This window comes from Molothrus ater, chromosome 2 (genome assembly GCF_012460135.2).
Source record: "Molothrus ater isolate BHLD 08-10-18 breed brown headed cowbird chromosome 2, BPBGC_Mater_1.1, whole genome shotgun sequence".
Taxonomy (NCBI): Eukaryota; Metazoa; Chordata; class Aves; order Passeriformes; family Icteridae; genus Molothrus; species Molothrus ater.
In genome coordinates, this window is record NC_050479.2 from 39,653,533 (window position 1) to 39,671,946 (window position 18,414).

The 18,414-nt window shown below is 54.9% G+C and overlaps 1 protein-coding gene across 1 annotated transcript; it reads right to left on the reverse strand.

The window, feature by feature from the left end:
• Nucleotides 1-11,917: 11,917 nt before the first annotated feature.
• On the reverse strand, nt 11,918-16,728 carry ZIC2 (Zic family member 2). Its single transcript, XM_036391922.2, has 3 exons — nt 15,622-16,728; nt 13,723-13,886; nt 11,918-13,527 (listed from the first exon to the last, which is right to left on the reverse strand). The coding sequence occupies exons 1-3, from the start codon at nt 16,622-16,624 to the stop codon at nt 13,261-13,263; spliced, it is 1,434 nt and encodes a 477-aa protein (XP_036247815.1). The 5' UTR covers nt 16,625-16,728; the 3' UTR covers nt 11,918-13,260.
• Nucleotides 16,729-18,414: the final 1,686 nt, after the last annotated feature.

The window sequence follows — 18,414 nt, forward strand, 5'->3', positions numbered from 1 at the left end:
GAAATCACCTCCTGGGGAGAGAAAGATGGTCACTCTTCATCCCCTGCTGGTACCTGGCTTCTTCACTGAAGACTGCTCACAAAACTAGCAAGCAAGACCACTTCTCAGGGTATGCAGTGAGCTTTGGGCATCTACATGGAAGAATTGGTTGAAGAATTTTTTGTTTGCTAATCTGTCAATTCTATAGATTCAGAAACCTAAAATTCAGTTTTCTTTAGCACACTAGGAATTAGGATATGTCTCAAAGAATAATTTTGCACAGAGTTTTAGAAAGTTTAGTATTTTATATAGATTTTTAAAGTAGAGTAGCTATGTCCTTGTTTCGTAGAAATATTTCCATTTCACTAACACCTATCCTGAAAAGAAAAAAAAGTTGATTGTCTACTTATTTATTAAACTTCAAGTCCCTTTCACAATGATCCCAATCAAACATTCAATCATGCTAGATTTAAAACCATCAGGGGCCTTTTTTTTTGTAGAAAGAAAACTGCCTCACTGACATGTGTAAAACCAAAACACAGTTTGGGGCTAGAATTTGATGGGGTGAGTCTTCATAAAATCCAACTGTAAGAAGAGGCAGAAATACCTTCTGGATATAAATAGTAATTGAGTGTTCTGTTCTTTACTACATTTTTAAAACTCATCCCTGAGACAGTGTGGCCCTTGCCTTGGCAGCCGTTCAAATCAGCTGAAATAAACCTGGAGGTTTCATTTTGTCTGGCTTGCCCAAGAGACAACTCTGATCCGTATGGAAACTGAGTATAAAGCATGTAGGCATGCAGTGACAAAAGGTGCCTACAGGCAGCAAAGGGCAAGAAACCAGGATGGGTCAGCTGAGTAAACATCAAAGACTCTCAAATAACCAACAGAAAAGTAAATATTCTCAAGCAAATGGGATATGCCCATAACACCATTGAGATTTCATAAAAAACATTCTTTGAAAACAGTTCTGCTGGGGTGTTTCTATTTGTCTTTCTCATTCTAGAATATTGAATTAAAATGGTCTATTTGCTCTTAAAGTTCGTAAGTTCTTGCTACTCAATCCCCACTGCAGCCTCTTGACACCTCAATTATCTCTTCAGCAACTCCTGATAGTACTACAGATGATGGCATTGCCCATCTGGATATTTCTGATACACCCCACCATGATACTTGCTTAGCAAAATACATGCAGAGGATAAAAGGTATTTATCTATAAAAGGACTGTGCAAGGTCTAGGAATTATTTAAAATCCACTTAAACCCCATGAAGGTAAGAAGTCATGCATTTGGGGATTATTATTTGAGAGTATTAAAGGAACATATTTTAAAGACAAAAATCCCTACATGATTTCTTATTGCTTCATCTCCTGCAGAAATTAAGATGAAGGATTAACATACCCATTAATTTCAATGCTCAGGCCCCTAACTTGAGCTAACCTGAGAACTTCTGCTGTTACATTCTCTCACATAGCTTCTGCTGTTCTTTGATAATAGCAGGACTGGTATGAGCTGCATATGATGTAATTATTGTTTATTAAAACCCAACCATTGGCTGGGGGAGTTTTGTATGTCAGAGTCATTCTGGCTTAGGTGGTGATGTCTCTAGTGTGCTGCACGTGGGAGCTGATCATTTTGGCTGCATGAGGAACCTCCCCAACAGCTGATGTAGTCACTTAATATCTGGCATGAGTGGTGGGATGAATGAGTGCTGCTGGAGGCTCAGTCCTCTTTCACAGCTGTAGCAGGAGGGAGTTGCCAAAAGCTCATGTGATTTCAGGCTAAAGTATAGCAACTTTCTGGAAGCACAGTGGGGCAATAAAAGATGTGCTAAATATACAAGTCCATGGAAGGCAAATAAAACATATGAGATTTCTTTCGGCTGGTAGTGGTGGTTCATCGGTTTTGCTTGGGAAGCAAGAATCTGACCCTGGTTCTTGCTGGTTTTTTGCACCTCCATGTGTGACTTCTGCTTGTTATTCTCTTTTCTGGAAAATAAAACATTGCCACTGTATCGACAAAGGAAATGAGGGGGGTTTCTCATGTAACTGTTGCAGTACTAGGTTACCATTACATTTTACATTACCTTGTGTGTCGTGGAGCATTTTTTTTTCCACCTTATTCATGTCTCCAAGCAGGTGTGGGTTTCCATGTGTGTTTGAGAGCCAGCAAGCCGGGGGCCCTGAGATGCCACAGCATCTGCTGAGCTGGCAGTGGAGGAGCCCACACGCTGTGTGGGATGAGCCCACGTGGGTACCCTTAGAAAGCATTGAAAGTGTAAGATAAAGTGTAAGATAAAGAGCATTAGTGTGAAAGGGCTCGTGAATGTGGATGCATCCCACCAAAATAAGAACTAGTGTAGCAAACACTGCTTCTTCCCTTCTCCCGCTGCTTCAGAGGCATGCTATCAATGCTCTAGTTTCCGATGGTCTAGTTTCTGGTACCGGGCTCCAGGCACCGCCACGGCCTCTCAGCCTGAGCTGCCCGGGAGTGGGGCTGAGCCCCGACAGCCGCCGCCACATCCACACCGCTTCTCAGCGCCGCGTGTGCAAACCCACACAGAGACACACACAGACACACAGACACGCCCCCCCACACACACGCACAGACACAGACACACACCCTCACACATATCCCGAGGCAGGGGACACCTCGCCGGCCCCGCAGAGCCCGCCCCGGACCTCCCCGATGTTTCTTGCCCGCTGCTTCTCCCGAAGGCGCGTAAGGGAGCCCGCCCGGCGGTGCGGGGAGAACCATGGGCTCCCAGGAGCTCCCAGCACCGGGGGCACTGCCAGAAACCGGGAGGGAGCCGCAACCCTGTTTGTTCACATCCCTCCTGCTCTAAGAGCTGGAGGGGGCGAGGGGCCGGGATTCCCTGTGGGAGGTTACTCGGAGGCTCGGGAGGCCTGGCAGGAACATTTCACAAATTGATGGTGGCACAGTGTGTGCCTGTACCTCCCGAGGGCTGGCGCTGGGGCATTCCACGAGGAATTCGCCCTTCGTTTCCCATGTCGCCCCAGAGGCGGGGACAGCCTCCCTAAAAGCCCAAAAGTGCCTTACATGCCTAGCAAGGAGGACGTCTAAAGGTCGCCACGAAGTGCCGAAATGCCGAGATGGCGGGCACGGGGAAACGCGACCCGGAGCCCCTCCGGTGCACCGGAGCGGACTGAGGGACCCATCACTCGGTGGCCCCGCGGGTGGCAGTCCAGCATTTCTCCCGGCAGTGAAATTCAGGGCAGCAGGATGCACGGCCCCAGCGGGGTGGAGGCATCCCGCTGTTACGGCCCCGGGAGAAGTGGGAGCAGGACGCTGTAGAGCCTGGGCTCTCTGGGGGAGCTGCTCCCGTGCCTGCGGGACTGCGTCTCGCTGGGCTCGGGCATCGAAGCCTGGAAGCGCAAGGGCGCACATCCCCTTTGTATTCTTTGGAGGGGAACCTCTTTCTGTACTTCCCCGGGGAGGACAAACCGGTCAAAAAAAAAAAAAATTAAACTCCTCATCGCGTTGAAAAATTGCGTTCATTGGGTGTGGGGACAAAAGCTGTCTCTGACTTTTGCGTTCATTCCCCTAATGCCGCGGAAACATGAGCCCTTCCAGAGGGCAGGAGCACCCCGAAGGACTTGCGAGTCAAATCCCCCTCAGCGCGAGAGCACCTCCTGAGCCCGGCTTCCCCCGGCCTCAGTCGATGCTTTTAATTAAAATGCAACTGCCCCTTTTTGTTAAATCCCCGCCGAGAAGGGTTAGGTTCCTACTTCTGGGGAGGCAGACGGCGTGTGCTGGCCGCTGAGCATCGGACCAGGGCGGGGCGGTCGCTAAGTGCACCCCTGCCATCTCTGTATGCACAGAGCACCTTGACAGGGAGAGATGTGGGGCTGTTGCGCCAGTTTGTCACAAATCCATTAAAGGAAAGGCTCAGGGGCAGGATCTAGACCCCCCTCCGGAACCAACAGTCCGCCTGCGGTAGACACCCCAAATACCTCGGGGCACCGGCGCGGCTGCTGTGCAGGAAGCGCGGAGAGGAGTGCAGGAGCAAGTCCCCGACGGGAGAGCGGGGGAGGCGCTCACGGGGCCGGGGTGTGTGAGGCCAGGTGGGCCAGGCACGTCCCGTCAGGGATCGCAGCCACATCGCCCTCTGAGCTGGGGGGAGCCGGTGGAGGGGGAACCCTGCGGGGGGAACCACACTGGCAAACGCCCCCGTGAGACTCCGGCAGCCTCCGCGGGCAGAACGGGCCATCCGTAGATACCTTTGCTGTCTTTGCCAAGTCCCAGAACTTCATTTAGGAGCTGGAAACGAGAAACTCGCCTCCCTCTCTTTTTGGGGTTTTTTTTTTTTTTTGGAGGGGGGTGGGTGGGAGGGTGGGAAGGAGGCTTGGTGGCCGCAGCCGTCCGCCTTAGCAGGTGTCGTTTGTGCCGGACGGGAAAGCCTCCGCGCCCCGCTGCCGCCCGTCCCGGCGCTGCCGCCCCCGCGGTGCGCGCAGCGAGCGCGCAGGTAGCGGGAGGGAAGCGGCGGCGGGAGCGCGGCTCCGAGAGCGCTGGGGCGGGTGCGGACAGCGGGAATGGCCAGGCCCAGGAACGGCAGCAACCATGCCCGCGGGACGGGAGCGCTTCCAGCGGGGAGAGCCCCTGCCGCTCCGCTTTGCTGTGGGGCGCACGTCGGGCCGCGGCGGCGGTGGTCAGAGAGCCCTCGGCCCCGGGAGCCACCGCGGCGTGGCGGAGGATGTGCCGTGGTCCCGCTTGGCAAGGGCTGGTCCTGCTCCCCCTCGCTGCGCCAAGACAGCCCAGAGAGTGCTGCGGGCTCGTCGCTTGCTTCGCTCAGCTCTTCGGAGCCACTTGCACCGGGGATAATTTGGAGGGATTACAGGGGAAGTTGTTTTATCCGTTTCTTAAAGCGAATGATCCTTCTCTTTCCTTCTTATTTCTTTTTTTTTTCTTCTTTTTTTTTTCTTTTTTTTTTTTTTTCATTCTTCTTCTCTAAAGTACGATATGAGTACCAAAGATAAATTAATGTGGGCAGGTATGTCCCGCTCCCCCCGCCTCACCCATCACTCCGGTGACGTGAGGAAAGACTCGCGAAGGAGCAGGAGGAAATTATGGGCAACGCCAACACCATCGGGTACGCTCCTCTACGGTGAAAGAAAAAAAAAAAAAAAAACGACAAAACCCATAAATAGGGGATGGAAGAAAAAGGACTTGCAGCAAAGCCCCCCTCTCAAGCCCCAGGGGAGGAGTAGGCAGTAGGTTACCGGAAGGAGCAGAGATTAAGTCTACCTTTACCATGCTCAAAATTAAGAAGCATCCTAGTGTCTGTGCTGCTGAACAGCAAGGAGGCTTTCAAAACGCCGCTTTGCTAGGTAAAAATTACTCCGGGCACCTCTCCCGCAATTCCTCCCCCTCCGCGCACCCCGAAACCTGCCGAGGAGCACGAAATCTGCCTGGTCCTGCCGGGCACCTCCACGGAGCAGGCCTGCAGGTTTTCCTGTAATTCCGGGATTCCCTGTTGTAAGCTCTTAAACAGAATATTGAAAACATTTTCCTTATGGTGCCTGTTCTTGCCTTGTAGCGCTGGTACTAAACAAATAAGAAAAGTGTGTTAAAGGGAGGCTACGGTTACAGCATCTTGGCCTAATATTCCCACATATAATTAAAACCATAGCCACAATAATGCATAAATAAATAACAGCAAACAGAAGGGACCGTTCCTGTTCCTGTCGAAAACAACTGTTTTGGCTCTGTCACTGTATTATTTTATTGGAGCAGTCTACGCCATTCCCTCCTAATTTTATTTTAATTTATTTTTTGTGGGAGAGACAGCAGGGAAAGAAATGATGCATTTGTTTTTTTTTCTTTTAAGTCCATGTTTAGTTTTAATTTTCCTGTATTTTAAAATAAACACATTGGCTGCAGAGTGTTTGATCTTTGCAAGAAGGAAGCCTATATTGTAAAGGAATGTGCAGCAGTTTGGTATGAAAATGGGGTTGTGACTCACAGCTGCAGGCAGAAAAAAAAAGGTGTTGTGGTGTCAGCCAGAGGTGTTCAGTCTAATAACTCAAGCTGTAAACTGTATCCTCTAAAATTACTTACGTAGTAAATCACTCTGGAGTTAAAAAATAGACTGGAAAGTGTAAGGGAGGGGGAAAAATCTTTTAGAAGTTCCCTTCATGAAAATTATTAGTAATGATGGGAATTAAGAGTTTAATATCTCCCTCATTTTCTTAAATGTGAGGCTGATATAGTTAATTGCCACTGTATAGCCGATGGTGCTTACTCTCGCTCTTTCTCGAAGCAGCAGAAACTTGAAACGCGTGTTTGGGGATAGCTGTTTCATTGACTGCTTTACACGGTTTACAGCTAATTTTGACCATCTCGGAGAGAAAAAAAAATTAAAGAGACAGTCAGGGCAGCGAAAGATCTTAACAATTTTGTATCGCAGCGAAAACCCTCGGAATAGAGGCTACTCCCTCTGCACAGCCGAGGGGAAACATGCCTCTCTCCCCGAGACACGGCGTGTTTCCATCTCTTTGCCTCCCGTAGGTGTATTGGTCTGGTAACACTTGGGAAACTGGGGAGGCTTTGAAAGGAGAGCTCTCTTCCAGCGTAAGTGCTGGGTTTGCAGCATTCCAATCCGGGAGAGCAGGGGGGAAAAAAATTAACCCTCAACTCCGGTGTCATCTGCAGCGTTTTGCTGCAAAGGAATGGAGCGAGTAACGAGGCAGGAATCCGAAAGGAGCATCCCAAGTCGAGATGTTGCCTTTCAGAGGAGCTTTCCCCGTTTCCAGGAGAGGTTTCCTTCGCTGGAAAGGAGATGTTGGCCGTGACTTTCGGGTGGTGGCACCTCGGCTGATAGGGAAAATAACTTGCTGGGAAGATTTCCATCAAGAGACAGACTGAGAGATGAGGCGAAAAAATTAAAATAAGTAAAATAAAATTAAATAAGGAAAAATAAAACAATAATTAAAAAAGAAAAACCTGGGGAAAATGCCCTACGGACGTCAGCAAATGTTTAGGGTGGAAATGAGAAGTCAACAACAATTAAAATCTGGAAGCCACGTTCATTAGTATTCAGCACATACGATCTATCTTTTATGTTTATCTTTCTCCACGGATCAATATTGTAGCAGCATGTGCCGGGAACAAGCAGAAATCTGGCCACTGCATGTGGCTGACCTTTCCCTCTCTCCCTACAGGTCAGATCGTCTTCATCAAAACAGGTCAGATCGTCTTCATAACTATCATCACCTTATGCGGCCACAGCCACGGCTCTCATTAAAACCGGTATTTAATCTAGGCGCTGTGGCTAAGAATCAAAGGAGAAGGGGTGTTTGCCCACACAGAGGAATTAGCAGTCTAGGAAGAAGAAGGAAAAAAAAAAGTTGGAATGAAAATTGCTCTTTTTTTTTTTTCTTTTCTATTTTCTTTTCTTTTTTTTTCCCCCACCGCAAGCTGCTGTACACCGAGGTCCAGCCCGAACCCGCGCGCACCGCACAGCCCCCGTCTCCTGCGGGGGCTCCGCGCCAGGAGCGCGGGTCGGGCCAAGCCCCGTCCCCGCTGCCCCCGGGACGCCCCGGCCGCGGCCACCCACGGACACGGACCTGCGGCGGGGCGGCCGGGGCGCTGCGCCGAGCCCCCCAAGCCGGCGGACCCCCGCGGACAGGTGTCGGGGAGATCCCGTCCCGCGGCGGCAAGCCCTGCCCGCCTGGGGCCGGCTCACGCCGGGAGCCCCCCGCGGACCCCACGGCCGCCCCCAGCCCCCTGCGAGGTGCGATGCCGCGCGTGTAAAACACCCGCTCAATCACTTACTGGCGCTTGAATTACTCCCCACCCTCCTCCCCTGCTTTAGTTGCCGATTATGTTCTTTTTAACACCAAAAGAGCGTCCTTCCCCCTCCGGAACGCAGCAGCTGATCCCGCGCGTGGGGCTCCGGCGCGGCGAGGGCGCCGCTGGAGGGGTCCCCGCTCCGCTCCGGGTCCCGCCGCTCCTCGTTGAAAAGCGCTTGGGACCACGGGCGAGGGACGCGGGGGATCCTGCTCGTGTTTCCCGCGCTGCGAGGAAGTGGGATCCGCGCTCCGTTTGGTGCCGCGCTTCCTTTTCTCGGGACAGCAGTTAGGCAGCCACTTTGAAGTGTTTATTAAAGACATGAAACCTCTCGCGAAGGTCTTCCCTCACCCGGTCTTCTTATCCTTCTCCTTCTTCTTCTCTTTTCTTTTATTTTCTTCTTTTCTCTCTCCCAAAAGTATTAATGACAGAGAAACCGTCCAGAAAATAAAATTTTAAAAGATAAAAAAATAAAAAAGAAGAAAAGAAAGAAAGAAAAGTGAGGAAACCCCAAGCACTGGGGAAGGCTTGCACTTTGGGACAGAGGGGGGCACCGTGCCCTGCAGGGTGGGACAATAGTTTTTGCTTGCTCTGCTGCTAATATGCAGCTCCATCCCTGGTCGTCTGGCTCGGGGAAAAGAGGAAAAAACCAAAAACAATAGGGGGGAAAAAATCTGAAACCTAAGAGGAATGAAAAAAAGGAGCGGGGGGAAAAAAAAGGGGGAAGAAAAAAAAAGGATCCATGAAATTAAAAAACACCACCTCAGAAAAAAAAATAAGGAAAAAGAAAAAAGAAAAATCAAAAAAAAAACCCATCAACCCTCACAACCATGCGTGAAGATGACAAATTGAAAAATATACATACCTCGGTGTGCCCGGGAAGGCACAGTTTAATGTGCACTTGTGGCTGAGGACAGGTTTGGGGGAGCCTGCTATGTCTTCATAGCGGGCAGGAAATGTGTACGAGTTTCTGAAAACAAAGGGGAAACTTAAAAGGCTGATACGGGTTTGGGGAGGTCTGGCCAGAGCCAAACGGAGCGACTGCAGCCCGGGCTGCTGCCCCCGGCACCGGCGGCGGGGCTTGGCCGTGCAGGGGCAGCCCTTGCCCGCTGCGGAGCCCCGCCGGCACCGGCACCGACAGCGCCAGCGGCGCCGCCAGGCTCAGCAGCCGCTCCGCGCTCGGGTTCGGGCGAGAGCTCCTGCATTTTATTCTGTTTCGGTCTGGGCTGTTGTCATGTCTGTTTGTTTGTCGGGAGGTTGGTTTACCTTTGGGTTTGGGTTTGGGTTCGGGTTTTTTTCTGCCACCACCGGCTGGAACCCAAAGGCACCAGAGCAGCCCAGCCAGGTGTAGCAGAGCTGGGGCAGGTGGGGGCAGAGCCCTGAACTGCCCTCCCGATTGTGGGTGTGGGGGGCAAAGCACAGCCTGTTGTATGGACAGACCCCCAAATTTTTTGTCTTGAGAAGAGAGAGTAATTCCCAGGGAAATCAATCCGTCTTTTCAGGGGGGCCGCAGGAACAGTTAGGAGAGGATTTCATTATTATTAATAACGATAAAAATCCGTTATTAATAACGAATAACACCCCTCCATGCTGCTTTTCACGGTATAAAGAAGGAATCACACCACGGCAGGACACGGCAGCCAAGTGGGGCTGCTGCCACAGCTGGGCACGGGATGCCGGCAGCGGGGCAGAGCCGTGCTCCCGCTGCTCACCGACGGCGGGGCCGTGGGGCCGAGGCGAGCCGGGAGCCGTCGGGGCAGAGCCGTCGGGGAGTGCGGCCACCGGCCGGGACACCCGCTCGCTGCGGGCATGAGGGCAACGCGGAATGATGCCAGGGCAGGCTCGGGACTGCTGCGGAACCCTCACGCCCCCCTCCAGATTGGTTCCCAAGCTGTCTGCAGGGCCAGGGCAGGGAGATTTGGCAAGTGCAGGTTCAGTGTAGGAGACAAAGCTGGGGAGAGGGAGGGGTTTGGGGTTGACGGTGTCGAGGTGGACAAAGGACAGGGGCGAAGAGGAGGACTTCGGGGCCAGCGGGCCACCCTCGCACAAGGCTGTGAGAGGGATCTTGGCTGCTCTACCCCCTAAAAAAACCCCAACCCCTGAAACCTTCCCGCTCTCGTTTGAGCGTGGCAGGGCCGGGCCAGGGTCAGGGCACAAGGGAGGCGGGTGGAGAGGGGCTGCGGGCGGGATGCGCCAAGGCGAGGGTCAAGTTCAAGGCCAGCCTGGGTAGGACAGGGAAGGAGGGGGAGCTTACTCACTGCCACAGCCGCCACGGCCGCATCCCTGGGCCTGCCGGAGCAGAGGCATCCCTGCCGGAGGGACTGGGGCTGTCCTTGCTGCCACACGACCTGCGCTTCGGCCAGAGGGAGGCCGCCTAGCCCCCTCAAGGATCATCCCTGGGCTCCCCCGAAGGCAGAACGGCTCCGAGGGCAGGGAGAAGGGGAGCCCAGCTGCCGAGCGCTTCTCTCCGGTCGGAGATGAGCCCGCCGGGGAGGGGGACGGCGGAGCGGGGTTGGTGGCCCTTGGGCAGGGCTGCTCGTCCGGCCCCTGGGCCCGGGAGGGGATTTGGGCAGACGGTGGCTGGCAGGGACTGGCTCTGAAGCGGGACCCCCGTATGGTTTTTCAGCTGTGGGAAGGCCGGCAGGACAAGGAGGGATTCTCTCAGCTGCATTTCCCACGGATGTCTCCAAGGGGCAGGCGGCATATGCCAATGATTTTAATAAATTTTTTTTTACGTAATATTATTACCGAACATAAATTAGGTTTTAATAGCAGTTTGATTACCCGGGGAGCTGCCGGGTGCGCGGGGACAGCCGCTCTGAGAGGAGCATGGCCGCCGAGGAAGCTCCGGATCCGCTCCACGTCTAAACTTCCTTGTCAGCGACGGGACAGGGGGAGGGGGTGTCTTTCCCTCCCTCCTCCCCTTCCCCTGGGTGTAGGTAACCCTCATCTCACCCCAGGAGTGAGCAGGGCCCCGCGTAGCCTCATCTCCTCGCCAAACTCCCTCACACCGGCCGGAGACAGCTCTGTTGATATTTGAACACACGGCACAAAGCCCGAAAAACCCAAAGCGGCGGCTGGCCCGGGGGGGTGCGAGGGCTGGGCCCGGCCGGGTGTGAGGAGCAGAGGCTCTCCCGGGCTGCACAAGCCGCCGCTGAGGGCAGCGCAGCCACCGCAGGGCGCTCGGAGCCCGGTCACAGCACTGCCGCTTCGCAGGGCGTATTTCGGTGGCTTGACAAGGCCGAACTTTTGCCACGATTTCCCTGCCGCTGTGACACTCTCCTTGTGTGTCCCGGTGCGGCGGGCTGTGCCCGGAGAGCCGCTGTCCGGCTGCCCTGCACGGGCGGCTCCGCCGGCCGGCCCCGACGTCGCACTTGGAGCCAATCGCCGGGCCAGCATCCCGGGAAAGTCATCGGCCGGCTGCTCGCCGTCCCTCCCTGAACACATCTGACAACCCAAACCGCTCTCTGGGCTAAAACACAATAAAACAAATAAAATATAATATAATTTAAAAAGAGAGACAGGGAGAGAAGGAGAGGGTGAAAAAAACTCGAAGGGGAAATGTGAGCTCTCGGTCATCACAACTTTCTTCTCTCCCGGGCTGTACGGAGGCTGCCAAAAAGATGACAACACGGGAGGCAAGGACCATCTACGGCTCAAAGCAGCCGAGCTCAGAGCCTTGTCATTGCCCCTCCACCTCCGTCCCGAAACGCCCCTGTTTCTCAGCCTCCGGGGCAATGATCCCCCCAGCCAGACACGCACCGGGGAAAGAGGGGCGAGCCCGAGGAATGCAGGAGCCGGAGGAAGATGTGCTCTCACCGGGTAAATGTCTTACTAAAGGAGATCTTGCCTTGAAAGTCATTTGGAGAATATGCATATCCTCCCTCACCCTTTTCTTTCAGCTCAGAAGCTTCACAAAGTTTTAGGGGCTTTTGTGGCCTTTTTTTTCTTTTTTCTTTTTTTCCCCCTTTTTTTTTCCTTCTGGACGGGAGAGCCCAGCTGGAAGGAATCCTCCTCTTCCAGTAACCAGCGGAAGTTTTAAAAGCATTTGTTTTGCACTCGCCGCTCAGCCCATCACATACCTTACAGCAGGTTTTAGAGAGCCTTTGGTGTAAAAAGGAAACAGCTCGTGCAGTTTCAACACGTTTTATTATATTTCTGTATGCATTACTCTCAAAACATATCACAAGAAATGATGAAACCACTTAAACCTTCAAATAAAAAATCTGAAACAGTTTATGCTCACAATTGTACATATTTATAGTTAAGAAACATTCTTTATAAATACTGTTTCCTCTGTAGCAAGTTAATACCATAATTTAATTACAAATGGATAAATATGGTAACAGGTATTTACAGGAGGAAGGGCGTTATTACGGAAAAGCTAACGGCACGACGTTTATTTTTCCTCACAATCTTCCGAACAGGAACTAACAAATTGAACTTGCAAAAGCACTAAAACATCACATGTAAACCCAGCTAACAGAAAAATACATTCACAAGCGTTGTTGTTCGTGTGTGTGTCTGTGAGTAACAGAATGGAGACTTTGGCACGGTATTTCTTCCCCAGTCTATAGTTGAAATGCAGTTTACAATCAAGTTGCTTCTTAAAAAGGAACACAATATTCAAGATATCACAATTACAAAAGAAACCATTTTTTTTTCTTCCACGTTACTTTTTTTTTTAAGGGATGAACTAAAAAAGGAGGAGAGAAGGAAGTGGGGAGGGAGAGCTGGAGAAAAGAAAACAAGTCCATCACTTTCTCGGGAAGGGAGAAAGAGGGGGAAAAAAGAAAGATTAAAAAAAAAAAAAAGAAGAAGAAGAAGAAGAAGAAAGGGACCAATCCGCGGTTTACAAACGGGACGAACTTCTATACACCGACAATCCAGGAAAACCTCGTTCCCCACCTCGCCGGAGGAAGGAGAGGGCCGCTATATACACAGTTCGTGGGACGGGAGGGCGCTGGCTGCTCCGGGCGGGGAGGCGCGGGGACCAGAGTAGTTTGAGTCTCTGATCTTTTGTCTGAAGACTCCAGAGGGAGAGTTTCTTTCCGCCGGCTTGGGAAGCTTTTAGCTGGGTGATGTGTTGGTGAAGCATGGGGATGTTTTGCTCTCTCTCTCTCCTTTCCGTTCCGCCGTTGATTTACTCATTCTCTTACGTTTTTTTCAGCACGTAGTTTTTGGATTTTTTTTTTTGCTGGTTCAAAATGTTTTCAAAAAGAAAAAATCCAACCAGAAAAAAAGGGAAAAAAAAAAAAAAGAAAAAAAGACGCGAAGGCGGGAGGGTATGGGGAGATGAAGGCCCCCTGTCCCCATCCTGCTCGGCCGTCATTTCGCTGCCAGCGGGTGCGGCGGCATCTCCCGGCGCGTCTCCGGCGGGCTCGCTCGGTCCCTCCTGCCCGCCGCCACCGCCACCGCCGCCGCCGGGGCGGGGAGGGCGCGGCGGGGCCGTGCAGAGCAGTCCGGCGGGGCCCTACACGTACCACTCGTTGAAGTTGGAGGAAAGGCCGCTGTGGCCGCCGCCGCCGCCGCCGCTGCCGCCGCCGCCGCCGCCGCCCCGGTGCACGGCGGACACGGCCGCCGCCGCTGCCGCCGCCGCCGCCGCCGCCGCCGCAGGGGAGAGGTTGTTGGTGCTCTGCGACTCGGCGCTAGGGGACACCAGCCCCGGGGGGGTGGAGGACTCGTAGCCGGAGCTGGCGGCCGGGGAGGATTCGGAGCCTTGCGGGGACGACTCGTGCACCTGGGGGGCAAAGGCAACACGGCCGGGTGGAGGGGGGATGGCGAGGCCGCGGCCGCCCCCCGGGCGCGCCCCCCGCCGCCGGCCCGGCCCTCCGCCGCCCCCGGGCCCCGCGCCCGCCGCCCGCCGCCCCGTCGGGGCGCCCGGCGCGGGGCGGCCGCCCTCCCGCCTCCCGCCGCCGGCTGCGGGGCCGGGTACCTTCATGTGCTTCCGCAGGGAGCTGGGGTGCGTGTAGGACTTGTCGCACATCTTGCACAGGTAGGGCTTATCCGAGGTGTGGACGTGCATGTGCTTCTTGCGGTCGCTGCTGTTGGCGAAGCGCCGGTCGCAGCCTTCGAACTCGCACTGGAAGGGCTTCTCCCCTGCAAGAGAGCGGCGCAGCAGCGGGGTGAGCGCGGCCGCCCCCGCGCAAACCCCGCACAGCCCCGCGCCGAGTTTCCCCGCCCTCGCCCTCCTCTGCCGGTCGCTTCGTGCAGCAGCTTCCCAAAGGAAGGGCCGGGCGGCTGCGTCCCGGTACCCGCAGCGCCGGAGCGCCGCGTCGCTCACGCCTTGCCCTGAAGCGAGGCAACCCCCGTCCCCCAGCTGGTTTTCCTACCAAAACCCCGGGGATGTCCCCGTCCCGGCATCTCGCCTGATTTTATTTCGGCCGGTGCCGACACACATAGCCAGCCCCGAAAGAGATTGAAGAAGAAAGACGATTAAAAAAAAAAAAAAAATGAAGCAAGCATCACCGAGCCGTTTCGCCTCGGTACCAAATCCGCTATCCTGTTAAACTGGAAACCATTACCGACAGATTTAAGGCCGGGTATATTGTTTCGTGTATGGATATTCGAGATAAACGCACATCCGCTGGGAAAACTAAACGTCTGTAAAATACTTCATTTAATTTTCATAGGGATTCCTCTCGCCCGACTGCCAGGACTCCAAATGCCGGGGAGTACTTTGGAGGTGAGAACTCCACATTCCCCCGCCTTTGGAGGGGAAGCATTTAACATTAGATTCCATTAGCACCTAAATTGTTTCTTAAAGACATCCGCTCAGATACAATGACTTCAGTGCGGGCATTTCATGCAAATACATTTCTCAAATTTTAAACCTTGTTAAAGCTCGTCTCGCACCTCGCATCGGGCTTAGCACTTGAGAAAACAATAGGCCTCGAGATTTTTAGCCTTTCTCCGGGTAAATATTTGGAGTGGAAGTCGCTAAAATATTTGGCCGTCTTTTATGAAATAGTCTGGCACGGTTTGAGCCGGCAGGAGTAGTAAATGAATAATAGATGAGGCGGGAGGATGCGTTTATTTTTGTTACCCTTCGGCTCAGGCGATTTTCCATCAGGAAAGCCCGAACTCCCTCGACCCTCTTCCACCTGATTTGGGTGGAAGTTTCCGAACTTCAAATCCTCTGTTCCCTATTACATAATTTAATAAACTGTTGCAAAAACACCTTAAATCACATCGAGTGAGACTTTAAAAACAATTTTTTTTAAATGAGAAAATTTTATTGCCTTGCTCACACCATTTAAATTTAATGGAAAACATTCCCAGAAAGGGACTTTTTGCCACTTCTAACGGGATTTAGGACTAATGATTGATTTTGCACGTATTTATATAGTTTCTCTGAGTATCCATAAATAAAAGCCATGCTCACAAGCGCTGAAGTTGTATGCAAATACGTTGCACAGAGCAAATGACTAAGGCGTTTCAGATGGATGGATGGATGGATGGACGGACGGATGTCTTCCCCTATTTTAGCAAGACGGCAAAATTTGGTTCGCGCTGTATTCCGCGTTTCTGCGGAAAGACTCCGCTGAACCTCAGCACGAATCTACAGCTCTCATTCCCAAATGAAAACAAATCAGTTAAATATCCTTTCGAAATCTGCAATGGAGGGGGGTGTATGCTGCTGGGGAAGAAACCAAAACAAACGCAGCCATGTGATGGAGAGGGTTAAAAAAAAATAAACTGGAGGCTTATTTTATCACCCTCCTAATTTAACATCACTCTGTCTGAGTATCTATCAGTTTACACACAGATATATACACACGCATATATAGGCACGGGCAGAGGGAGGAAATGTGGCGAAAGAAACCCGAATTACCTGTGTGCGTCCTTTTGTGAATTTTGAGATTTTCTGATCTGGCGAAAACTTTTCCGCAGCCAGGGAAGGGGCAGGGGAAAGGTTTCTCTCCCGTGTGCACTCGGATATGATTGACCAGTTTGTATTTCGCTTTGAAAGGTTTGCCTTCGCGGGGACACTCCTCCCAGTAGCAGACATGGTTGCTCTGCTCGGGTCCCCCAACGTGCTCCACCGAGACATGGGTGACCAACTCGTGCATGGTGCTGAAAGTTTTATTGCAACTTTTTTTGGGGTTGTTCAGCTGTTCGGGATCGATCCACTTGCAGATGAGCTCTTGCTTGATGCACTGCTGCCGCATGTAGCGGAAAAAGGCACCTGGGTGGTGGTGGTGGTGGGCTGCCATGTTCATGCCCATATTCATATTCATGGGGCCGTACTGGTTGTGCAGCTGAGCCGCCGAGTAAGGGTCAGTCCTGGGGCTGGAAACCTGGCGGTACTGATCCGACCGGGCGAATACCTCCCCCGGCAAGCCCAGTCGCATCTGCCCGTTGAGAACATTTTGGGAGGCGTGGGGACCGTGCTGGTCGTGAATGCCCGGGAAGAGGAGGTGGCTCTGAGCGTCCGTGTGCGGGTGGTGCAGGCTGCCGGCCGCAGGGCCGAAGATGCCGTGCTGCCCGCCGGCCGGCGACGAGTCCCCGAAGCCCCGGCTGCGAAACAAGAAGTCCCGGGTAGAATTGAAGGGCGTCCCGGAGTAGGAACCGACATGAGCGGCGTGGGGGCCCAGGGCGGCGGCAGGGTAACCGGGCGCCTGCGAGGTGAACGCCGAGCTCTGCCCGGGGGAGAGGTCGTGGGCGCCGGCGTTGAGCTTGAAGGCGCCCATGTGCGCCGCCGCCGAGTCCACGAAGCTGTTCTGCGCCGCCAGGCTCAGCTCCCGGTCCTGCATCTCCGCCGCGGCCGAGTGGTGGTGCCGGGCGAAGGTGCCCACTCCGAGGGCCGGGAACTGCGGGCCGGCGTCCAGCAGCATGGTCCGCGCCGCTCCGGGGACGCAGCCGCTGCCGCCGCTGCCGCCTCCCCGCTACAGCCTCCGCCTCCGGGCTGCCGCCGCCCGCCCGCCCGGGCGCGGGGCCGCCGCCGCTCCGCTCCGCTTTCCCCCGGCAGCCGCCGCGTCCCCCCGCCGCCGCCGCCGCCGCCGCCCGCGCCCGCTCCGGCCCGATGCCGCCGCAGCCGCCGCCGGCGGAGTCGTATCCGGAGCCAGGCAGAGCAGAGTCCAAAGGCGAGCGGAGAACCAAAGTGTATTAAAGGAGCTGAGGCGGGGGCGGGCAGGGGAGGGGAGGGGGAGCAGGGGAGGGACGGGGCTGGGGACGGGGGGGGAAGGCTCGCCTCGCCGTTCCCTGCGGCACACACGCACGCACACACACACACACTCACACACACAGACCCGCGCACACGCCGCCGCCGCCCCCCCGCTTCCTCCGCCGCCACCGGGATGTCAGCGCCGCCGACCCCCGCCCGCCCGGCCCCGCGCCGCTCCCCGCGTGGGCCGCGGCCCTCCCCGCCGCCCCGAGCCCCCCGCCGCTCCCGGGCCTCCGCTTCTCGTTTTATCCTCCGCCGGGCATTAGCGGTGTCTCTCACGGAGAAAAACTTGCAGCCGCGGGTTCCCACGGAGCGAAGGGACCCGGGGGGTGCCCCGCGCCGCGCAGCCCCCGCCTGCCGCGGCGGAGGGGCGTGAGGAGGGGGGCAAGGAGGGGGGTGCCGGAGGCGGATTAAAAACAATAAGGGCGGCGGTGGGGGTGGGGAGGGGAGGCGGGGGGCGGGAAGGGGCCGGGGAGTGCCGGAGCGCCGCGGCGGCGGAGTTGCAGCCCCGCTCCGCCCGGGCCCTCGCTGCCTTTCGCTCTTCTGTTTATTTCGGTGGGCGCTGCTGAGGCGGCGGCTTTTTATTCCCCCCCTCCCCCTTTTTCTTCCCTCCCTCCCCCCGGCCTCTCTCCTTCTCCCCGCCCGCACTGGCGGCTCCTCTCCCAACGCCGCCTTCACCCGCCGCCCGGCCGCTCTCCCGGCTCCCGCTCATTGGCCCGAGCCGCCCCGTCCATCCGGGCGCCCCCGGCCACCGGCTAATGGCGGAGCGGCCGCCCCGAGCCCTGCCCGCCCCACCGCCCGCCCCGCGCCCCGCCGCGCCACCGCCGATCGCCCCGCGGCCGCCCGGCCCCCGCCCGGCCCCGCACCGCACGGGCCCGCTCCGCGCCGGTGGCCGCCGTCAGCCCCGCACTGCCGGTGGCTTCTTGATTTTTTGGGGGAGTCACCCCCCCCCCCCCACCCCTCCCCGCCCGTCTCCCCCGCGGCGAGGGGAAGGGGTGGCGCGGGGAGAGGCGCGCCGATCTCGGAAAATATCGATGTACGCTTTGGCATGTGATCCTGCCTCGGGAGGCAAACAAACAAAGCGAGGGGCTTAAAATATAACCCCCGCAGCCCCTTTCCTCATTTCGGCTAAAGCAGATGAAGCCCGTGATCGATAAAGGGAGCGAGGGGGGAATCAAATAAAAGTCACGTTGACGGGGCGAGGGTGGCCGCGACTAAAAACCCAAATCAAATAAAAATTAAAATATAAGACGGAACCGTCGCCCTGGCTGTTTGGGCTTTTAAACCACTTATGTAGGAGCAGAGAAGTCGATCTGCGATCTGCATGTGTTGTGAATGTGTATCTGAGAGCAGATGCTTTAGGAGTTTTCCTTGTCTTTTCTCTTTCTTGAAAAAAGAAACAAAAACAAACCTGAAAAAAAATTCCTACCCAAAACCCCACCCTGCCATTGTTATTTGGAA